Raw genomic sequence first — 21,456 nt, forward strand, 5'->3', positions numbered from 1 at the left:
TCTGGTGGATACTGAGTCAGTCAAAATAACTTTATTCGATTAATTTCAATCATAAAAGTTTGCATAAATACATAAAATAATTTAAACATACAGAAAAGCTTATGAAAAAGTCTGGCATAAAATGCATATATATAAACATCAGAGGTATAAAATTTTAAAACACAAACTTTGGACTCCTGTTACAATTCATAGGGTTTCCTAATTACTAAAGCAGTTCAAATGGAGTTGAGCACATCAATACAAATAGCAGCAGTAGATAGAGATCGTAAATAGTTAAAAACCTCTTTGTAAGAACAGGGACGAATCTGCTCTACACAGGCTTTGTAGAGCTTACAAAACAGCACAAAGTGCATCATGCTTTGTTGGACTGAGTTATTGCACGGGCAGGGGGTTAGTCTCTCACACCAACTTACCTGTTTAGGAAAGGCCACAAGAAAGTGCAATGTGCAAAGACGAAATTTGGTCATATGGAAATGTGATTGTACATGAATAGTAAAGGACAAATAAAATTGCGGATGGTTTTGGGCACCCATTTACACAATTTCGTGTTCCACGATCCCGATTAGACATACTTAATTCAGCATAATATGCAATTTTTATGATCAATTTCATATTCGATCCAATACAATCAGGATTATCATAATAGTGCCCTAGCCCATCTTATTAAAATTGTCTTTAACATATCAAAGCCAGGGTATAGCAAGAGCCTATTCAAGGTTCAAGCTATCCCTTAGGATACTCCCTGAAAATAATAAATCCTCGAGGTCCAAACTTTCCCCCAGAGGATCAGTGGGGTTATGTTTATTCTATCTTCTACAAAATCCATCCCCACAACCGAGTGGCAGAAAGATGTAGGGGGAACTAGTAGGGATCATTAATATTTTTTTATTTTTTTTTGTTTAACATTTTTTTCCAATAATTTTCAGGTGCATCAGGTATGGTACATTACAATAAACTCATGCTCCTTTCGAACTCCCAGCGTCCAAATTCCCTCTCCCCCCCCCCCCCTGTACCGAGGGTGTACAAGCTCGATGGATGTTTGTAAGTAATATGTCCACGAGAGAGCATGTTCAGAGTAGGCATCAGCAGTCTGCACACCCAACCACCCCAGAAATTGACAACGTCCCCCTCCCCCCTGAAGCCCCCAACTCCACCCTCACCCCCTCCCTCCCCAGCCGGTGTGTCGCTTCTTCGCCTTGTAGTTGTGGAAGCGCAGAGACTGGAGTGCCTGCGCTTTCCCACTCATGTGGGGGTGGCCTCCGTGGAAGATGCGTCCGTGAGCCGCAGCAATCTTAGGTATTTCGGACATGTGAGTTCGTTAAATTCCTTGGCAGGCAAAGTAAGGAAGGGCTGCCAGATGGTAGCAAATGACTCCGTGGATTGCGTGAAGGTTGCCTGAATCTGTTCCATGCCCAATATATTCCAGAGTCTATGGAGCCAGCCTGTGTGTGTGGGGCGCCTCGTAGTGCCCCAGAGCGAAAGGATATGCTGAACTGCAGCCCCCATTGCTAACCCCATTTGTTTCCCTCTGATCGACTTTAGTGGGAATGTGAGTGCGTTTGGAAGTCCTAACAATGTATAGGATGGGAAGAGGGGAATCTGTGTCGAAGTGTGCGTTGATATCGTCCAGAACTGCAGTCCAGTAGTCTGTCACCTCTACACATTCCCACAGCAGGTCAGTTAGGATCCCTATCTCGTCACAACCCCTCCAGCACGTAGGGCTGCGGTTTGGGTTATGTTTATTTAGTCGGACTGGGGTCAAGTACCAGTATGACGTAATCTTAACTGCAGAATCCTTACTGGCCGTGTGGTGGGCCCTATGATATATATCTCACCATTCTTTGTCTGTAAAGCTTCTCCTCAACTCGGTTTCCCATCTTCTCTGGCCAGCCGAGTGTGGTGGGAGTGATGGTGGACTGATCATTTTATAGAGGTCCGTGATCGCTTGTCTGTCAGTCGTTTTCGTGATGATCCATTTCACAAAGGCCATGAGACGCCTGCCCACTAACTGCCGAGTGTCTGGCTGCGTCAGCCAGTGTGTGATCTGGAAATACTGGTAACGCCATGGTGCAATTAGATTATACATCCCCGTTAGGGCATTAAGCTGTATTAAGCTGTCTAGGTCAAACATATGTCCAGCAGACCTGCAGTTAAAATTTCTCCACTGATCAAACGCCTTTGGCTCCATCCCCGGGGCAAAGGCAGGGTTGTCAAAGAGTGGTGTGATAGGTGAAGGAAAGGTGGTGAGGCCCCCTCTGACCTCCACCGCGTCACATACTCTGAGTATCGTACTTATTAAGGTATGCCGGCCTATCCGAGCATTTCAAAAAAGGGACTTTCCAGAGCGACAGTTGTGCCGTTTCTCTGTTTTGAAAGAGCAACCTCTTCTCTGACTCTGGGCGGTTCCATTCCAGGAGGTAGCGTAGCTCTGCCGCCTGGAAATACCTCAACAGGTTAGGAATCCCCAGTCCCTCCTCCTGTGGAGTGCGTTGAACGAGGTCTCTACGCATCCTTGGGCGCTTCCCGGCTCATATGAATTGCTGTATTGCATCTTGTAGTTTGATAAGCATTCCTAGAGGTGGAGTCACAGGAATGGTTTGGAACACATATAGGACCTTGGGTAGCAGGGACATTTTAACCGCTGCCACGCGCCCCAACAATGAAAGCGGTTGTTGCCGACATCTCCTCAGGTCTCCCTGAATTTGGGTGTACAAATCCGATTCGTTCCGATTGACGGTCTGTATAGTGCTCGGTGTCAAGGTGATTCCCAAGCATGGGATTGAAGTGCACGAGGACAGTCCCTCATATGTCCTGAAACCGCCAGCGGACTTGCAAGCGTTACGGCCCAGTGGGAGGATCATGGATTTCCCTATGTTCATTTTGAACCCTGATACTTTCCCAAAGGCCTCCATTTCTTTCAGAAAAGCTGGCACGGACTGTGTGGGATTGTCTGAAGCCGCCATTATATCGTCGGCGTAGAGGCTGATGGTATGTGGCTCGCCCCTGAAGGTGATACCAGTTATATCCGGATTGTCCCTGATTCTCTGCGCAAGCGGTTCTATGTAGAGCGCAAAGAGTAAAGGCGAGAGTGGGCACCCCTGTCTGGTGCCCTGCCGGATGTCAAAGGGTTGCGAGCCAATACCATTGACGCGGATCGCTGCCCGAGGTGTCACTGCAGCTGGCGACCCATGCCCTGAAGTCATCCCCTATTCCGAAGCGCCCCAGAGTCTTATAAAAAATGTCGAATACCTTCTCAGCGTCGACAGATAGTAACACAGCGTCGGCGTTGTTAAAGTGGGCTGTATCGATGAAATGTAAGAGACGCTTAGTGTTGTCACTGCACTGCCTATTGGGGATGAATCCCGACTGATCGGGCTCTATAATGCCCGTTAAACATGGTCCCAGTCTCGCCGCCAGAATCCCTGTAGAAAGCTTGAGGTCGAGATTGAGCAAGGATCTGGGCCTGTAGATGGCATACTGCGTAGCATCCTTGCCCGGCTTAGGCAATACTATGATGCCGGCCGCGAGCATGTCGGGGGGAATTGAGCCTGGCCCTTGCAAGGAATAAAATAGCTTGGTCAGGAGTGGCACTACCAGGGAGCAAAATGTCTTCTAGAAACAGGCAGAGAAGCCGTCCAGCCCTGGTGCTTTCAAAGGCTTTAGGCGTGCTATCGCGGAGATTACTTCCTCTGTCCAGATATGTGCATCTAAGGAAGCGGCACCCGCCTCATTAAATGCAGTGATCGCCGCCTCGTTGAGGTTGGCTTCCCCCTTAGTGTCTAGAGATGGATCTGCACTGTAGAGCGAGGCATAGAAGGCTCAAGAGGCTTCCGCTATTTTATCGTCGTCCTGAAGCATTTGCCCTGCATCGCCCTGGATAGTGGTAATTTTAGACCTTTGGACTCGTGCCCTAAGCTTGCTCGCTAACAGTCGCCCGGTTTTATCGCCCCCCCCCCCACATAGTGTGTCGCAGTCGTTGGGTTGCGTACTCCGCGCGATCTAAATCCAGACCTGCAAGCTGCGCCCTGGCCGCCTTTAGCTGACGCCATATCCTGGGGGCCACGGTGCGGCTGTGTACTCTCTCAAGTTCTGACACTTGCGCCGAGAGTGACTTCCTCCTTTCTCTGCAGTCCTGAGCCGCCGCTGTTGCTATGAGATCTCGCACCACCGCCTTGGTCCATCACAAGGTTAAGAGCACTGCCCACTAGTGTGCATCGTGTCTGGTAAGCAAGGACGTCTGACAGGGCCCCGGTAAGGAAGGACTCTTGCCTGGAGTTTGGGACATATACAGACCCGATGACCAAGGACATGCCCCCCACCCGCACATTATAAGCTAGGAGCCTGCACTTAATTTCAGCGACCATGTCCCCCACCTGGCTTTTAAAGTGTCTAGCGAACAGAATGGCGGCCCCCGCTTTCTTCTCTGTAGTGGAGGAGTATAATTGATGAGGGAAGGCATTCTAGGCCAGTCCTTGGAGAGAAGGTGCGTTTCCTGTAACAAGCAAATCAAAGCGCCTGAGTTCTTCAGGTATGATAGCACGGCCCGCCGCTTGATAGGGTTATTGAGCCCTTTTACATTCAGGGTAATGACTCTTAGGGTGGCGTCATACATGGTTCCTTCTACTCTGGAAGGTGCTGATTTCTGGGGGAGATGCCCTCTTCTGACGACTCACATGACCCCGTCCCCCAATCCACCCTCTCCACCCCCTTTCCCCAACAAAACCAACCCCCCCGGTGCCCTGGTTCCCTCCCCTCGAGCCCCCCCCCCCTCTCTGAACTGCCTGCTCTAACCCCAACATTAACTGGACCCCTGACCCTTCTCCCACTGCCCTAACCCCAACTAGGATACCCTAACATGTTACCATAGTCCCAAGCCTGTGCATCCGTGTCGCCGGCCTGTGGTGAAGTTAAGAGGTTGAGCGTGTAGCCTCGGCAGACCCCCGGGCCCCCCGTGCCGGACCAGCAGTGTTGAAATGCAGTAGAGTCCACATAACGCAATCAGTTCATTCTGTAGACGACGTGTCTCTGGTCACCGCGTTGAGGGCCGAGGCTCTTTCCAGTGACATGGTGGCTTGGCCTGGTTGCAGTTCTGCGATTGGTGATTGTCGGTGGCCAACTCGTTACCACTCTCCTCTTGAAGGTTCGGGGAGTGCTCTGGAGAGGTAGTCCCGCTGTGTTCAAGACCCAGCAGTGCACAAGTTTCCTGAAGGGACCTCAATTATTGCAGTGCTCCATTCCTTTTGAAAATCAAGCGGAAGGGGTGACCCCAGGAATACGGCACCCCTTTGTCCCTTAGGAACGTTGTGACTGATCTGAACGATTTCCTTTTTTGGAGCGTGATGGCTGACCGATCTTGGAATATCGCCACTGAATGCCCTTGATATTGCAGTGGTTGCTTCTGGTGTGCCTCTCGAAGGTTCTTTTCTTTCAGTAGAAAGTCCGGTACGAAGGCCAGGATGTCTGGAGAGGGGGCAGGCGAGCGTCTCGCCAAAGCCACTCTGTGTGCCCGGTTGATGCGAATGGGAAAGTCTGTGAGTTCCCCTAATATCTCCCGAAAAGGGTCCTCTAGGTACTTGGTGATGTCTGCTCCTTCTGCTTTGGATGGAACCCCTCTCACGCGAATGTTATTACGTCTGGACCTATTTTCCAAATGCTCCACATGTGCTTTAAGTCCACTTGCTGATCTTTGAGGCGGAGTATTTCTTGTTGGCGTTGCTCGACTTCCTCGCTCCTGGTTTTGTCTGGGTCTTCGAGGGCCGCCACCCGTTCGCCTAGTCCGTCCACGTCACGGTGTATTTCCTACACCTCCCCCGCCACTTCTTGCTTGAGCGTGTGAAAGTCCTCACGAAGAGAGTTAAATAGGGTTTCCAGGAAGGACCTGGTGATTGGTGCCTCCCCGTCCCCCGGTTCCATTTGCTTCTGTGATGTCGTAGGGGAGGGAGGTCCTCTGTCTCCTTTAGGAGGGCCATAGAGGAGCATGTCTGTTAACGTGCGTTCTCCCCTCTTCCTGGAGGTGCCCATGATGTGGCGTCTTTCACCGCCTCTCCTCTCCTTTTGTTTGCTGAGGCCTGTTGGGTCTCTCAACGTGTGTCTTGTTTGCTGGGGGCAGGTGTATCAGCCGGGGGGGCTTCGTTTGGGGGTTCGTGGAAGCCCCGCTTAGGTGTTGTTGGTGAAGGCGCGGTCTTGTGACTGGCCCCAGGCGCCAGACCAGGTTCCCCCTAGTCCGTGTGGTGCCAGGCCGGGCTCAAACCGTTGCCGTGCTGTTGTCCAGACCTGCCCACGAGGATTATTGCCTGTGGACACTAGGCCGTGTGTGTGCTGCGGTAAATAGGATTCGCCCCCATCCGCCTTTACTTAGGCTGCTGGACTACCTCCCCCCCCCCACCCCCCCCCCCCTGGCTCCTGGGGGAAGTATGGGCACTCGCTCCTCTCCGTGTTGGCACCTGTCGGGTGTTGCGGTCTTGTGCCCCCTCCGCCGACTTACATGTGCGGGGCCCACTGTGCTTGCCGCTCAGCTAGTGCGGGTAGGTCGAGCGTCGTGCCTCCAACCCCCGCAGCGCCAACCGGGGTCCAAGCGGCTTCTCTCCTAATTGCGTGTGAGGAGGAAGGTGAGCGTTCCGCCGCCGGGCCGCCCCTCGGCCCAGCTCTCTTCTGCGCCTCTAGTTGATAGCCATTTATTTATCCGCTTCCTGAGCGCCTTCAAGGATGTTGCGCCTGGTAGTCCGCCTTCTGTCACCCCCAACTGCCGGTCCCTGCTCGCTTTCCTGCCGCCTTGCGCTCCGCGGGGGGGTGTCGCGCTCTGCCGCCTCGCTGTTTATGGTTCCAGCGCCCCCCCCCCGCAACAGACACGCGGCGGTACCGGTGTGCTGCTCCACTGGGGGTCTGGTACACTTTGCTAAAGTTGCAGCTCCGGGGGTACCCGGGGGCCCGCGCCGAGCTCTTCAAACTGGCGCTGGGAAGGCCGCAGTCGAGCCCAGTCTCTTAGGCCCGAGAGCCCCTGCATCGATTTTCGCGCTCCAGGCAGGGAGCGATATGCCCCACTGTGTTGACTGTGTGCTGCCTGGCCCCCGGGCCCTCCATCGAACAGCCGCCGCCGCTCCCCTGCAGTTTGGTGAGGCCGGGGATATGGGGACGGGTGGGGCCCAATTAACACCGGATCCTCGTCTCCGCGCCTCGCGGGGGTCCCTCTCTGTGCCCAGCCCCTCAATGTGCCTCGATTTCCACACCCCCGGCAGGGCGCGATGTGCCTCGCTGTGCTGGCTGTGTGCTGCCTGGTCTCCGGGTTCCCGCCGATCAGCAACCGCCGTTCCCCTGCAATGTGATGAGGCCGGGGGATCAGGGCCTATCAGTGCCCAGAAAGCACTAACTCCACATCGCTGAGCGGGGTTTCTACTCAGCGCTCGAACGACCTGGATGCCATTTTGTGGCTGAAGTTACTACGAGGTCGTTCGGAAGTGTCTCACTCCTCGAGGCGTCTCCCGGGTCGAGTCTTTTGGCTCCACACTGTCTTCCGCCAAACTCCAAGACACAAATGGGGAAAATGTGCTTGGAATTGGCCTGGAGATGGGTTTGGTGCGGGGAGCCTCGAGGACCTGCGTCCACTCAGGTCGCCATCTTGGCCACGCCCCCCATTAATAATCTTTTTAAGAATTTGTTTTCCAGGATTAGTATCTGAGTACTTTTATTATGCCCCCATATGCCCGCCACGTTTGTAGCTACTGACAGGCATTTGGATTTGTATAAGGTTATCATTTCTACAACCGGCTTATGTCCCAATTTACATGCAAAATGAAACCGCCCCTCTACTATTCTGCTAGTGTGTTGGACCCTAGTCTCAACCAATTGCTCCCAACTCAGTTTATTGTTAAAAACATTACCCAAATAAGTAAAATTGACCACAAATGTCCTTGTTTTGATTCGGTTAGGACCACACACCATAATAAAAGATTTACTAAAATGTACTTTTAGGTCCAATTCCAACATGAAGTCAGTGAAAGCATCTAAGGTTTTTTGGAGTCTGTTGACCGTCAAACCCATCAAAACGCTGTCATTAGCATATGACGATAAAGGTACTAATTTGCCTCCTATGCTAGGAAAATCTAATTCCTGCTCTAGCAAAAATGACTCCAAAGCATGTGTGTGTAAAAGGAATAAAAAAGGGGCCAGTATACAACCTTGGCGAACCCCCTCTATAGAAGCAATTGACCTTGTCTTTTTGCCCCCAGGACCATAATGAATGACAACAGTAGTAGAGGCATGCAACCTACGCAGCAATGTGATAAGTGGTTCCGCAAAGCCATTTTTTCCATTAATTTCCACAGCTTCCCCCGATTTACTGTAATTGAATGCACTGGATAAGTCCATGAAGGCCAGGTGGATTGACTCCCCCCCCCCCCCCCCCCTCCTCCCAGCCTTCATATACTTAACCATAATCATTGATAAATTGGGGCATTGTTCGTTTGTTCCCATACCCCTTCTGAAGCCATATTATGTATTGGAAATGAGTAGAGGCATTGCCCATGGTGGATACTCTACCTGCAGATTCCTCACCGGCCCCCACCCAGTTTGATGGAGGAGTTATTTATCTGGTTAATAAGATTCTATGTTATCTTTTGGTACTGTCGATCCTTCCTCTTATGGAAGCTGACATCATTTGGGTGCCATAATATGGCTTTGGGTGGTGGTGGTGGTTTGGGGGGAGGGGGGTGGCGGGGGTGTTTGCTGACATCCCTTCTGGTGTCAACTGAAGCCAGCACACTCTACTGGCGACATGAGAACTTTGAAGTTTCTGAATCCAGTCGGATGTCCAGGATTGCTCTACAGATGAGGAATCTGTAAGTAAATGGAATATCCACCAGAAAGATTGTTACTGCTGGTAAGTAACCTTTTTTTTTTTTTTTTTTTTTTTTTTTTTTTTACAATTCGCTGGTGTCAGGAGTGAGGCTCCCTGTCAACTCAGTTCCTGGTCTTTCAGAAGCAGCCATGTTTCCATGATTCCACCTAATACTAATGTAGATCTTCATGTTTCATGCCTATGATTTGTCAGAGTATCCTTATGGTGGAACTGCTGCTTCTATGCAGCAGCATGAACTGTAGAACCCAGCATACACCCACATTTACATCATCATGCAGAAGTTGAAATAAGCCTTTATAACCCCGAGTCTTTTTGATCTGCATGTGAGGCAGTAGTTTAAATACTAATGGACAGCGCAACATCCAGGTTGTCTAAGGTACAGGAGCCACTGGTCTCACCCAGCTCTCTGTTATACCCCTAGTTTATGAGTTGCTGTTCAGTTTGGCCAATTACTGGTGAAAGGGACAATTAGCTATAAAAAAATTCCAGTACAGTGCTATAATGTTTCCTCTCCATGGTTGAAAATAGTCTGCCAAAAGAAGAAGCTTCTGTAGAATAATCTTCTCCGGAAACGTAATCCTAGGTCATCAATGTAGGAGGATGCGGGCTAGGACCGGCTCAGGAGCAACGTGTGATTGGAGATATAAACGGGGGACATTCCATTGTATTGACCTCTGTGTAGCTTTATCCAGTAGTGTCTGTGTGGGTGTCTGTGTGGGTGTCTATGTGTGTGTGTATGTGTGTATGTGTGTGTGTGTGTGTGTCTCTCTGTGTGTGTCTCTCTCTGTGTGTCTCTCTGTGTGTGTCTCTCTGTGTGTGTGTCTGTGTGTGTGTGTGTCTGTGTGTGTGTGTCTGTCTGTGTGTCTGTCTGTGTGTCTGTCTGTGTGTCTGTCTGTGTGTCTGTCTGTGTGTCTGTCTGTGTGTCTGTCTGTGTGTCTGTCTGTGGTGGGTGTCACATGTCTAGGTATTTGGAATTCAGCAAGTGCAGGAATTCAACTAGCATCAAATTGAAGTCTGTTTCAAACAAAGAATATGTAGGGCATTTACTCTTTTAAGAAGTGTGTGGCTTACTGATGAGTGTTGTGTAGAAGCTATGTTTTTTTTATTCAGCTTCTTTGACCCCTCTCAAGTGGTTAAGATTTAGAGGTATTAGAAGTGACAAGGACGCAAGTGCAGATTACTTCTGGCACTCATTATTGCCATTCAGTGTGTCATTGGCTGTGGTCCCACAGTGGCCTTGCGCAGGTACTCTGGAATCGTGATAACACTGGATGCAATTCATTGTGGTGTGGCAGGTAGAGCGGTCAAGCTAGACTCACAGGTTGGCAAAGTGCAAGCTCCAAGGTGCAGTGCACTCTTCCAGCCAACTTGTAGTGGCTTAGTGTTGAGGTATGTGGACTGTGGCAGTAGGACATGTCTGGACCCGCAATACCCCACTGAGTGTTACAGGCAAATAGTAGTTGTGTACATGTTCGTAGACTACCGTGATTCATACATGAGCTTCTTCCTTTGTACATAGATGTACATACTGTTAACATGGATGCACAGATCCTCATCTGGCAAATGTAGAGCCTTCGTTGTTTCCCTGTGCATAAGGGTGCCCCATCAGATGCATAGACTTCCATGCTGGTTACATGATTCCAAGAGGCGTTCCTCTGTGTACTTAGCCAACACAGAATATCCAGGAGAACATAACGTTTGCTTTATGAGAGAGGTCCCACCAGGTGATGGTCAGAATGCTACAACAATGCGTATAGTATTATAGCATTTCCATATTGTTTCCCCAGAACTAACAAGGCCTTAAAGTACCTTCTGAATGGTTGTATAGCTTCCATGTTTTTTGTGCATGATTAGTAAATTATTGCTTTGAGTTCTAGCCAGGGTAGTATGTTGAGTGTCATTTGTGACGTTCGGAGGTAAGTTTTACTCATGGTGTGGCAGCTTGTAAACGTGCTTAGGACATGTAAACATGAGAGTTCAGTATATGTACAGTACATCTTGTGTCAAGCGACTAACTCATCGTGGCTCAGGGAGCAGCCAGCTCTTTATCGACTTCCAAATTCTAGGTGATTGCTGATCATCCTTATTGGTGCCAGGAGACTGTTCCTAGGCCAGGCTTCCATTCTGAGTAAGAACTACTGACCATGCATTTATTTTTATTTTTAACGAGCTTCTGTAGGTAAATACAAAGCAGTGCCACTCTGTGAAAGTACTATCCACCATATTTGAAAAAGGTCTTCTCCCTGACATTGCAGAGGTACCTGACCTAGTTTCTACTCGCCCCTTTTCCTAACATATGTGCGACCAGAAGATTTTGTTGACCGATATGAATTTGACTCATGTTTTTATTTAACTTGATGAATGCAGTTGTCAATTACTAAAGTGTTTTCTGTTTTTTTGCAGTGCCCATAGTATTGAAGTACCGGACCTGACACAGAGATTGAATAAAGGATCCTAGCTTAAAAGCCACTTTAGGGAATTAAAATGCTGCATAATTTAAGCTTAACCCATGTACATACCCCCCGGATCTGTTCTGTTTTGTACATGCAAGATATTGTCCTGGCCCTACTACTCTCGAATTGCTGCCAATTCCAGGTTATGACAAATGTATACATTATTGATATGCATATATATATATATAAATGTTAATTTAAAAAACATGCCACTGCAGTCTGAGCCAGTGGGATTTCACGGTTTCTAGCTAGCTTCAGCTTTCCTTGCTCATGGTTTGTATTTTGGACTGACCTCCTCTCTCCTGCATCACAGCCTTTATGATATGACCCAATTGGGATTTTAGATTCCAGAAAACCCAGTTACAAAGTGACAGTCATTACTTGCCTGTTTTTCTCTCTCCTGTATTTTTACTAGTCAAGAAATGATTTTTACTTCGAGACTTGCACCAGCGAAAGATTATTCTACGCTTAAAAGAGAAATCATCATGGTTTGTTTTTCAAGGCTCCTCATTTTCTTAATGATTTTGCCTTTGCATGTATCACATCATGCTTCAGAAACACATTACAAGAAAAAATATTCTTCAGAGTCTGTCTCTGATTCAGTTAAGAGACTGCATAACTTGATTGGTTGCTCCAGGTCTCAAGCGCTTATTGTGTTGCCTTTGTCTGTAGAGGTACAAAGCCGCTCTTCAGTGCCTGCACAAGGTGTGTTGGTGAGAGCTGTCAAGACACTGATGGGTAGATGCTATCCTATTTGGCGAGAAGACCCGATAGGTGTTGATTGACTTCAAGCTGGGGAGATTCAGAATATGGTTCGACCATACCCCTACCTCGGTGGTAAAATTCTTGGGGGGGAGGGGGAAATTAACTTGCTTATGTCCCTTCTCTGACGAGACCCTCCCTGCATCGAGCCAGAAAGGAGATGAGTATGTTAGTCCAAATTACACATCTTGCATCTGAGAAAGCATTGTACAGCGAGTCAATACCTCTGCCTGATTGGTCTCTAGGTAGAAGTGACAGGGTGTTCTGAGAGCCTGAAGACCAGTTTTAATCTCTAAGGATACAGTCCCCTTATCAGTTATTGAATTTAGTATTGATAATTAAGGAAACTACCCTGCATTGTCTACGGTGGTATAGAATGTTGCTGCTGTGAAGCTGAGGTAAAGCCTCTAGTTTGAACCTACAACCCTCTTTACATTTGATCTCTATTGAGTCCTTGTAACAGAACGGTGAGCCCATTCCAGTCCAGGATTTGAAGATTGTTCTTATCTAAGGTCTAACATTTCACAAGTACCAGATTTAGTCTCACAAAATAACTTGCTCTGGTTTTGCTCCAATCACATTCAATTACTTAGACTTGGAAAGCAACTACATTGCTTTGTAGATAAACCACTTTGCCCACCAGGGCTGACTTTAAAGTGTTTGGTGACTTGATTTGTCACATGTGTATGCTGCTCTGAGGACAGCATTGAGATCCGTCATCTTATTTGTCGTTGGTCTCATGCTTTTGATTCTGCATGCAGAGTTGCGGAGGATGTAACAGATTAAATAAAAGTATTATTTCACATGGCCCATCTATTGCAGGGATCCTTGTCCACCCTCACCTGTGGATTGTAGGTAAAATCATAATTTAGGAGAGTGTAGCATGGAAGTTGAATATTGACGGATATTGTGACCGGTTTTGAGCATTGTTGGGTCCACTTGGTCCTCCAGGAAACCGTATCCATGATGAGCTGTAATGATGAGCTGATCCTTTTAGTGTGGGGAAATTATTGCACCACTCCTTTTAAGGTTTAACCAGTGTTTGTTGTTGTGCAGTTCGCTTTTTGTCCATCTTCGATCTATTTTAGCCTCTCTGATAGGTACGTTGTATATACAATTGTCTCCGTTGCTTCCTAAGGATAATTTTTGCGTTGAAGGTTATTTAAAATCATGACAGTATTACATTCTCCAGATGTTTACACTACTTGTGCGGCAGGTGGGGGGGTGGGCTGGGGATATAAGCATACCTAGCCTTAAGACCATGAAAAGGGATGGAAATCAGTTTGGGAAGAAAAAAAGGCAACGTTCAACTTCCAAATGTTATTAAACACAGTCTTAAGAATTGTCCTATGTTTTACTTTTCGGTCAGTGTTCAGCTGACTGAAGACATCTTATAATTCACATTAATTTTCCTACAGTGCAATCATTTGTGTTGTACAGATGTCACTTAAAACAGAGTGTCTGTTATACAACTAATGGCAAAAACATTTGATATTCTTTTTATAATTTAATAACGTTACTAAGATTTTAAAGAAACCTGCACGTTTTTCTGGTTAACATACAGATACAGTAGTATTGTTTAAACTCCATGCCACCTTTTATCCAGTTGCAATGCTAAGTTGGTTCTTAAGACGGATGTAGAGTTTGTACAGATCCATGTGCTAGTGTTGGTTAAGCCAGTCTAGGCTTTCACTCACCCTAAATCAATACAATGGCTATAATTTTAATCTGGTGATAATCGAATATACTAAGTATCTGGCAAAATGATTAAAACTCCAATTGAATAATTACTGCCAAAACAATGTAAGCTAGGCATCCACATGTTTAGCTTTTTTGTAGCCTTTGTCATTATATGAAGGATTGTATTTCTTGACTATTTAACTTACCTTACCTAATAGTATCTTGCAAGTTACCGAGCTTGTGCCACTAAACATTCCACGCTCTACACATCAGTGGGTCTGAAAGATTTGGGTGCAAGCTAAGGGTTTTTAGAGATGACAACGTTAATGTGGTTGTCTTCTAGCGATGCAGACGCATACGGTTTTGTTATGCAGATTCGTAGAGCGCACAACTACTCAGGAGGATATCCTGGCGCTGAGCAGTTGTTAGTTTAGACACACCCATGCCTTGCATCATCAATTGTGGCAAGACCTGCATGCATGCCAGGGTGAGTACTAAAACGCTTGACAAGGGGAGAACATTTGTGTCCGAGAAGTTTTCCACCCATGTTTAGATTATTATTTGAATGTCGGACATTCAACAGATAGTTTATTTTTTTCGACAGTGTGACTACGAAGGACTCCTGATAGTGAGGAATGCATGCTTGGTAGCTTCTTATGGCAGCAAAGCAAACTTTACTTACGAGATGGGAAATTAGTCTTTTTGTACTAAGGCTCAATGTCCTTGTTTTAGTACGCATCTGGAAAGTAATGTGGTAGAAGCAGAACAAGACATTGCTTTTTCCTGAAAAATACTCGAGCCCTGTGCCACTTCTAGTAGGAATCCAGCAATTGGCATCAAATTGCAAGAAAAAGCCAATAGAAGAATTCAAGTGCGATTTAATGTCCCTAATACTTATGTTCTAAAAGAAACTGTTGTGAATTTAATATCTTGCTAAACTTTTTATCTTTGACTGATGTGTAATCGGATGTCAGCCTGAACTGGGACCCTCAAGTCCTCCCCTGGTACTGGAATTGTTCTTAATGTGCCAGTGCCTTACAGTTCTGTACTGTGATTAAATGATGTCTAGGGACTGTGCCTGCATGGCCACTTTCTGATATGAAATTGCCTGTATCTGAGATTGTTTACTGATAATGTCGGTCTTATACTGATTTGAAGTTGCCATTTTTGGGATGTACTTAGCTGTACTTCAGGGTTAGCATTCGGGTACCGAGCGCTTGCAGTGCAGTCCCTCATCCCTGCCTCTGCTGGGTTTCTACTTGTATATAGTTATTGATGTTGTCTGATAATGTATTTGTGCTCTTTCCTATTTATATTTCCACCAAAGTTGCTTGTACTGTTAAAAAGGGAGTGTGTGGTGGGGCATGACTATGAAATGAGAGTAAAGAAAGCATTAAAGAGTTGTGTTCTATAACCCAAGGTGTTTATTTGAAGTCTCTTTAATCACTGTTTGCAATTGTTCATCAGCTTGAAACAATTTGTTGTTCTTCAACTGAATACCTATTACCAATTGAATTGTTTCGCAATTCACTCAGTGCAAAAGTGATTTCGTTTTAATTGCTGGTGCGTTTCAGGTGACGTAGTTGGCTTTGCTGTCTTTAAGATATATCCCATAAGAAAATGATGCATTTGATAGAGTACTTATCTGAAAGAGACGACTAGCCGCAGATTCCTTACCTTAGAATTCTGCCAAGTTGCCAGACTGGATCTGGAAATTTTATAGGGCATTTTGCGACTCCATACCGACGTCGCCCACATGTGACTTCACTGGAATCCATATAAGCCACTCCCCAACGAGCTGACGTCAGTTTCTTCTTTTCCACACTTACGATGCGGATCGGAAAGGCGGTTACCTCACGCCTTTTTAGTTATACTTTTTTCTCCAAAGTCTGTTTTATTTTTAAAGCAAAAGGAACATAGGTCCACATGAACACAGCGTTAAGCCTACAACCCATTTACGGCCGGCCGCGTTGTTGACTGCGTCCCAGCGTAGAGAAATGCAGTATTCAGGCAAGTTGAGACACAGCATGTTGCCTACAACCCTTGCTGGGCCGGCCGCGTGATCTATTACATGTAGTTATATGAGCTTGTTGTGTGGACTCCCAGGACCTGTTGTAACATTCAGAACTTGGGCTAGAAGCCCATATAATGCGAGTAGTGATTGAGGTATAGGAAAAGATCGGAAAAAGAAAAAGCGAGAGTCGGGAGCAGAGTTAAGCTGTGCAGGTAAGTGAGTGGGTGGACGAGATGTGGCGTGTGATAGTGGCAGGTATGATGGATATAGAGTCTGGCGCTTGCTGAGGTGAGTGGCGAGGACGACTGATCTAATTATGGGAGGGGTCTGCTTGGGTCTGACTGGAGTATGGCGTCCTCGAAGAGGACCAGCGCTCTGAGCTTGGAGGGTAAATGGCGCACATGTTCTATTTTACAGAGGTATTGAACTAAAGGTCGCCAGACAGCGTTGAAGTGAGTGTCTTGTTCATCTAGTCGTGCTGTGAGGAGTTCCATAGTGAGCACATGCCACAAGCGTACGAACCAGGCAGCAATCGGGGGAGTCTCCGCTTTTTTCCAGTATAGTGCTATAAGTTGTTTAGCCACCCCAAGCATGTGTAGTGCTATGGTCCAGTAGCTGCGAGTGAGTGCTTTTAGGTTCTCCGGTTTAAGTCCTAGTAGGATCGTGGTTGCAGATTCAGGCAGGGGGAAGCCCAGTACTTCTTTAATATGGCTAAGGACTTCCTCCAAAGCAGTTTCAGGAGTGGGCAGCCCCACCAAATGTGAATGAAGTCGCCAGATGCGGTCAGACATCTCCAACACAAGGAGGACGTGGCGGGAAACATTTTGTGCAGTCGAAAGGATTTGTAATACCATTGTGTCATAATTTTGTACACATTTTCCCTCTGAGGGATGCCTCAATGAACCCTAGGAATGTCGCGCCACAAGCGGTTCCATTGTGTGGCCCTGATTTCCCTATCCGACGTCATCTGCCATTGGCGTTGATATGAATGTGTGGTTAGCGTCGGGGGATGTTGCAGGATCTGGTATGTCCGCGACATAAGGCCTTTCGAGCCGTCAAATGAGTGGACTAGTAGCTCAAAGGAGGTGAATGGCCGAACAGCCGCCTGCTGCGTTTCTGGTGAAGATACCCAGTGTCGCAGCTGAGCGTATTGTAGTCCCGCTCCCATTGGGAGACGGAATTCTTCCCTGCACTGAGTGAATGTCTTAAAGGTGCCCCCCTCGTATTGATCACCAATCACTCTACAATCTCCTGTAGCCATTTGGGGAATGTTTGGGAGTGGATGGCTGGAGGGAATAATGGGTTGCCGCAATGGGAGTGTGTGGGGAGGGATAGGTCGTCAGTCCCTTTTGCACGGCTATCTTGTCCCATATGTCTGGGACTGTCTTAGTATTTTTTGTACCCCTAAGGAGTTAGGCCCATCTGGGCATGGAATAGGCTGGACCCTTTTTAAATACAAAACAAACAATGTGCCTAAACCACCCTTATTTTCATATGACACAATTCTTTTTGTCAATCAAAAAGCCATTTATTGAATTTCGACCAGGTATTATTATTTTATACCATTTATTCGTTCTTTTTCTTTAAAGACTTTTTATAATACCTTAATTAGCAAAAAAAGGACCAACTGTACATTTATATATTTACACTATTATACACGAAAGTTTACTGACACAAATAGAAAAATACATGTAAACACAAAATTAATTCGCAACATCATCCATATCAACAATGTTCACAAAAAACAACACATAATATGTTCATGTATATTTGATAACAGGAAATGAGTGACCAAATCAAAAAGATGAGGAATGCAATCAAATTAATGAGACTAATTAATACTCTCAAAGCTGAATGATTATCATTTATTCTTGTAGTCAACCATTTATTCCTCTCAAATTTGCCACTGTCTTAGTAGGCACTGTAATAGAGGCGCTACTGGAATGCGCAGCACGGTGAAGCCACGTAAGATCCCAAATGGTACGCCCAGTCACCATCCGGTCCATATGAAACCACACCTTCTTCTCGTTTTCAGTGGTTGTCCATTCCGAGACAAAGCAGAGGTGCGAGGCCCAGTAGTATTTTGGGCTCTGGGATATTCCCGGATTCCTTAAAAAGCACGCTGGTGAAACCCCTGTTGAAGAAAGCAAGTCTTGATAAGGCCGAATTAAAGAATTATAGGCCCATTGCAAGCCTCCCATTTTTAGCCAAAGTGATCGAAAAGGCCATGAATCAACAACTAGTCGAGCACGTAGAGAAACATCTTCTACTGGATGAATCACAATTCGGTTTCCGAAGATATCATGGTACTGAAACCGCCTTAATCAAAGCTGCAGACGAGATCAGGGCAATTCGAGACAAGAGAGGGACAGCAGTACTTGTATTGTTGGACTTATCGGCGGCCTTCGACACGGTCGACCATAAGATCTTGGTCGACCGTGTCGGAAAGATGGGCATTTACCACACTGCTAGAGATCTGCTTGCATCCTTCCTGGCCGACAGAACACAGGCTGTCACCCTGGGGCCATACCAATCTGCTAAGCTGTCACTACCGTGTTGGGTTCCTCAAGGCTCATCCCTAAGTCCGACACTATTTAATATCTATGTGTCGGACCTTGCTAATGTCATCAAAGCATATGGGATGAGCCTAACCTCTTACGCTGATGACACACAATTGTTTCTGGCCATTAAAGGCGATGGACTCGAGGTGGCAGAGCGTTTCCAACGCAGAATGCTAGCAATCGGAGAGTGGATGGCATCCAACTGCCTTAAACTCAACTCCGAAAAGACGGAGGTGCTCATCTTTGGACCCCTTTTACCAGACTGGTCAGCAACCTGGTGGCCATCAGCCTTTGGAGCCCCTCCTAGTCCAGCCCTCAAGGTCAGGAACCTGGGAGTAACTTTTAATGCGGATCTCAACTTTGTGGCACATGCGAACAGAGTAGCGGCAACAGCCCATCACAAATTAAGACTGATCAGAAAAATCCTCCCGTTTCTGCCAGATGCAGCTGCTAAAACATTGGTTAGCTCTTTAGTGTTATCGTCCCCTGACTATTGTAATGGTCTATTCTTAAATGCCCAGGTCAGGGTAACCAATAAGCTTCAGACAATACAGAATGCATCAGTACGTCTGCTCTCTGGAACACCCAAGTTTTCGGCTATATCAGACACCATCAAGAAATATCATTGGCTGACGATCCGTAATCGGATCAAATTTAAATCACTTTGCATAGTATACAAGACACTTCATGACCAAGGACCACATTATTTTAAGGATCAGCTGATACCCTATAAACCTGCCAGACAGCTTCGATCTGCTACTCTTAACCAACTAGTGGTTCCACGTTCAAAAACAGTTTCATGGGGTGATCGCCGCTTTTTAGTCGCGGCACCCAAATTATGGAACACCCTGCCGCAGCACATCAGGACAAGCCCCTCAGTTTTGAAGTTTCGCAAAAGATTGAAGACCTGGCTTTTTAATCAGTAATATCGACAACTAACCTTCAGGAGCCTTTTTCATCTTGGGAATATTAGGTGAATAATCTAGCGCCGAGACGCCTACGGGTATTCGTTCGCGCTTAATAAATTGCAAAAATAAATAAATAAATAAGTAGTATTCCAGAAGGTTGGGACACGCCAATCCACCCCCCCCCCCCCGTCTTGCGACCGCATGAGAATTTTATGAGATAACCGTGGTCTACGCCCACCCCTTATAAAATTAGTAATGTTCTTTTGGAGGCCCTGTAACTGATGTTGTGGTTTAGGGGTGGGTAGGCACTGGAATAGGTATAACATTTTAGGGAGTATCGACATTTTGACAGCGTTAAGCCTGCCCAGCCAAGAGATAGTTGGGGATTTCCACCTTTGTAGGTCCTCCAGGACAGTTTTTTTACATTCCCGCCAGTTCACCTGTGTCCACGTGTCTAATGAAGGAGTCAATAGTAGCCCTAGGTATTGGATATGATCCGAGGCCCGCTGATAAGGAGCCCCAGCATCTTTAATGCCGGTATCTCCTCTTCTGGAATCGTAAGGTTTAAAGCCCAAGATTTGCCATGATTCATTTTAAGGCCTGAGGCTTTCTCAAAGGACTGTAATAGGGCGTGGAGCGCCGGGAGAGAAGTGTGTGGGCACGAAAGCGTGTGGATGAGGTAATCTGCGAATAGGGCCACTTTGTTCTGGTGACCCCAAAAGGTGAGGCTGTGTATGTCCGCATCCTGTCTGATCAGCTCCGCTAGTGGCTCTACCTCCAGGGCAAATAGCAGAGGGGACAGGGGGCAACTCTGCCGCGTACCCCTATGTATGGAAAAGGGGTCTGTGAGCTGATCATTTACCCGAACCCTCGCTGGTGGCGAGTGATAGAGTGCCATGATCATAGAGATCAGATTAGGCCCTAAAGATATCTTGTGCCTTACCGCACGAAGAAAGCTCCAGTCTACCCGGTCAAACGCCTTCTCCGCGTCAAGCGACAAAAGGCAGGCCGGTATATTCCAGGGATGCGCTTTCCCTACCAGGTGTGCAATTCTACGCACATTGTCAGCCCCTTGCCTATTGCGAATGAAGCCAACCTGATCAGGCTCTACAAGGCCAGGCATGTGCGGCTCCAGGCGCTTAGCCAGTATTTTGGTGTAAATTTTAAGGTCCGTGTTTAGCAGTGCTATGGGGCGGTAAGACACACCCAGTGTGGGATCTTTTCCTGGCTTGGGAATGAGGGCTATATCTGCCATACCCATAGCGGACGATTGCCCGTCCGTGTCCGAGAAGGAGTTGTATAACCGTAGTAGATATGGTTGAAGTTGCTTTATGAACATGCGAAAAAAGGCCAATGGCAGGCCATCCGGGCCTGGCGTTTTCCCTAGGGGGAGGTCTCTCAATGCTGCCGTCAGCTCCTCTGCCAGGAGGGGCCGTCCAATTGTTTGGCGTGTTGTGGATGTATTGGGGTCCAGGGACACTTATTTATGACATCATTGATATGCGTTTGGGAGGGCTCATCTGCGGTATAGAGAGCGGTGTAGTAGGACCTAAAGGCTTCACACTTAGCTCGTTCCGTGGTGGCCCTTCTTCCCTCCGTCAACTGAATGTTCGCTATGTGGGCCTTCGCTGCTCTCACCCTCAGACGTTTCGCCAGTAATCTGCTCACTTTATCCCCCCCTTCGAAATACCGTTGTTTGAGGGCGAGCAGGGTCCGCTCAGCTTTGTTGGTGCGCAGGGAGAGAAGCTGACCCCGGAGGTTCGCAAGCCTCCGCCGGCATGCAAGTGTCGAACGCTCCTGATCCTGCTTCTCCAGTCTCTTAATGTCTTTGGAGAGACCATCCTCCAAGCGACGGGCTTCCCGCGCCTGCCCGATCGCTATCGGCATGATGTGGCCACGGATGGTTGCCTTAAAGGCATCCGACACCACCGGAAATGGGGTTTCAGGCAGATCATTGCTCGCAAAGTAAGAGTCAGTGGCAGTCCGTAGAGTTACCACATTGACTGGGTCCCGCAGGATGTGCGGCGGCAAACGCCACCACGGTATACGAGTGGGGCAAGCGGCCGGATCCTGCATGAGAAGCTCAACATGGGCATGATCGGATATTGAGATGTCGGATAGAGATGCCACTACCGTATCCCCTATAAGGGCGTGCGATACAAACAATCGATACGCGAATACGAGCGATGAATATGCGAATAGTACAAGTAATACAGCACTTCAG

At 47.3% G+C, this 21,456-nt stretch overlaps 1 protein-coding gene across 3 annotated transcripts in view; it reads left to right on the forward strand.

Moving 5' to 3' along the window:
• The window catches only part of VAMP4 (vesicle associated membrane protein 4), a 210,968-nt gene extending 195,800 nt beyond the window's left edge, over positions 1-15,168 (forward strand). For 2 of the 3 annotated variants that reach the window (XM_078641097.1, XM_078641101.1), the window contains exon 8: positions 11,258-15,168. In XM_078641097.1, the coding sequence (XP_078497223.1) occupies positions 11,258-11,286 (29 nt within the window). In that variant the 3' untranslated portion in view covers positions 11,287-15,168. The remainder of the gene's footprint in view (positions 1-11,257) is intronic. The other variant, XM_078641103.1, reaches the window with a different exon arrangement.
• Positions 15,169-21,456: the final 6,288 nt, after the last annotated feature.

Source organism: Lissotriton helveticus, chromosome 1_1 (assembly GCF_964261635.1).
Source record: "Lissotriton helveticus chromosome 1_1, aLisHel1.1, whole genome shotgun sequence".
Classification (NCBI taxonomy): Eukaryota; Metazoa; Chordata; class Amphibia; order Caudata; family Salamandridae; genus Lissotriton; species Lissotriton helveticus.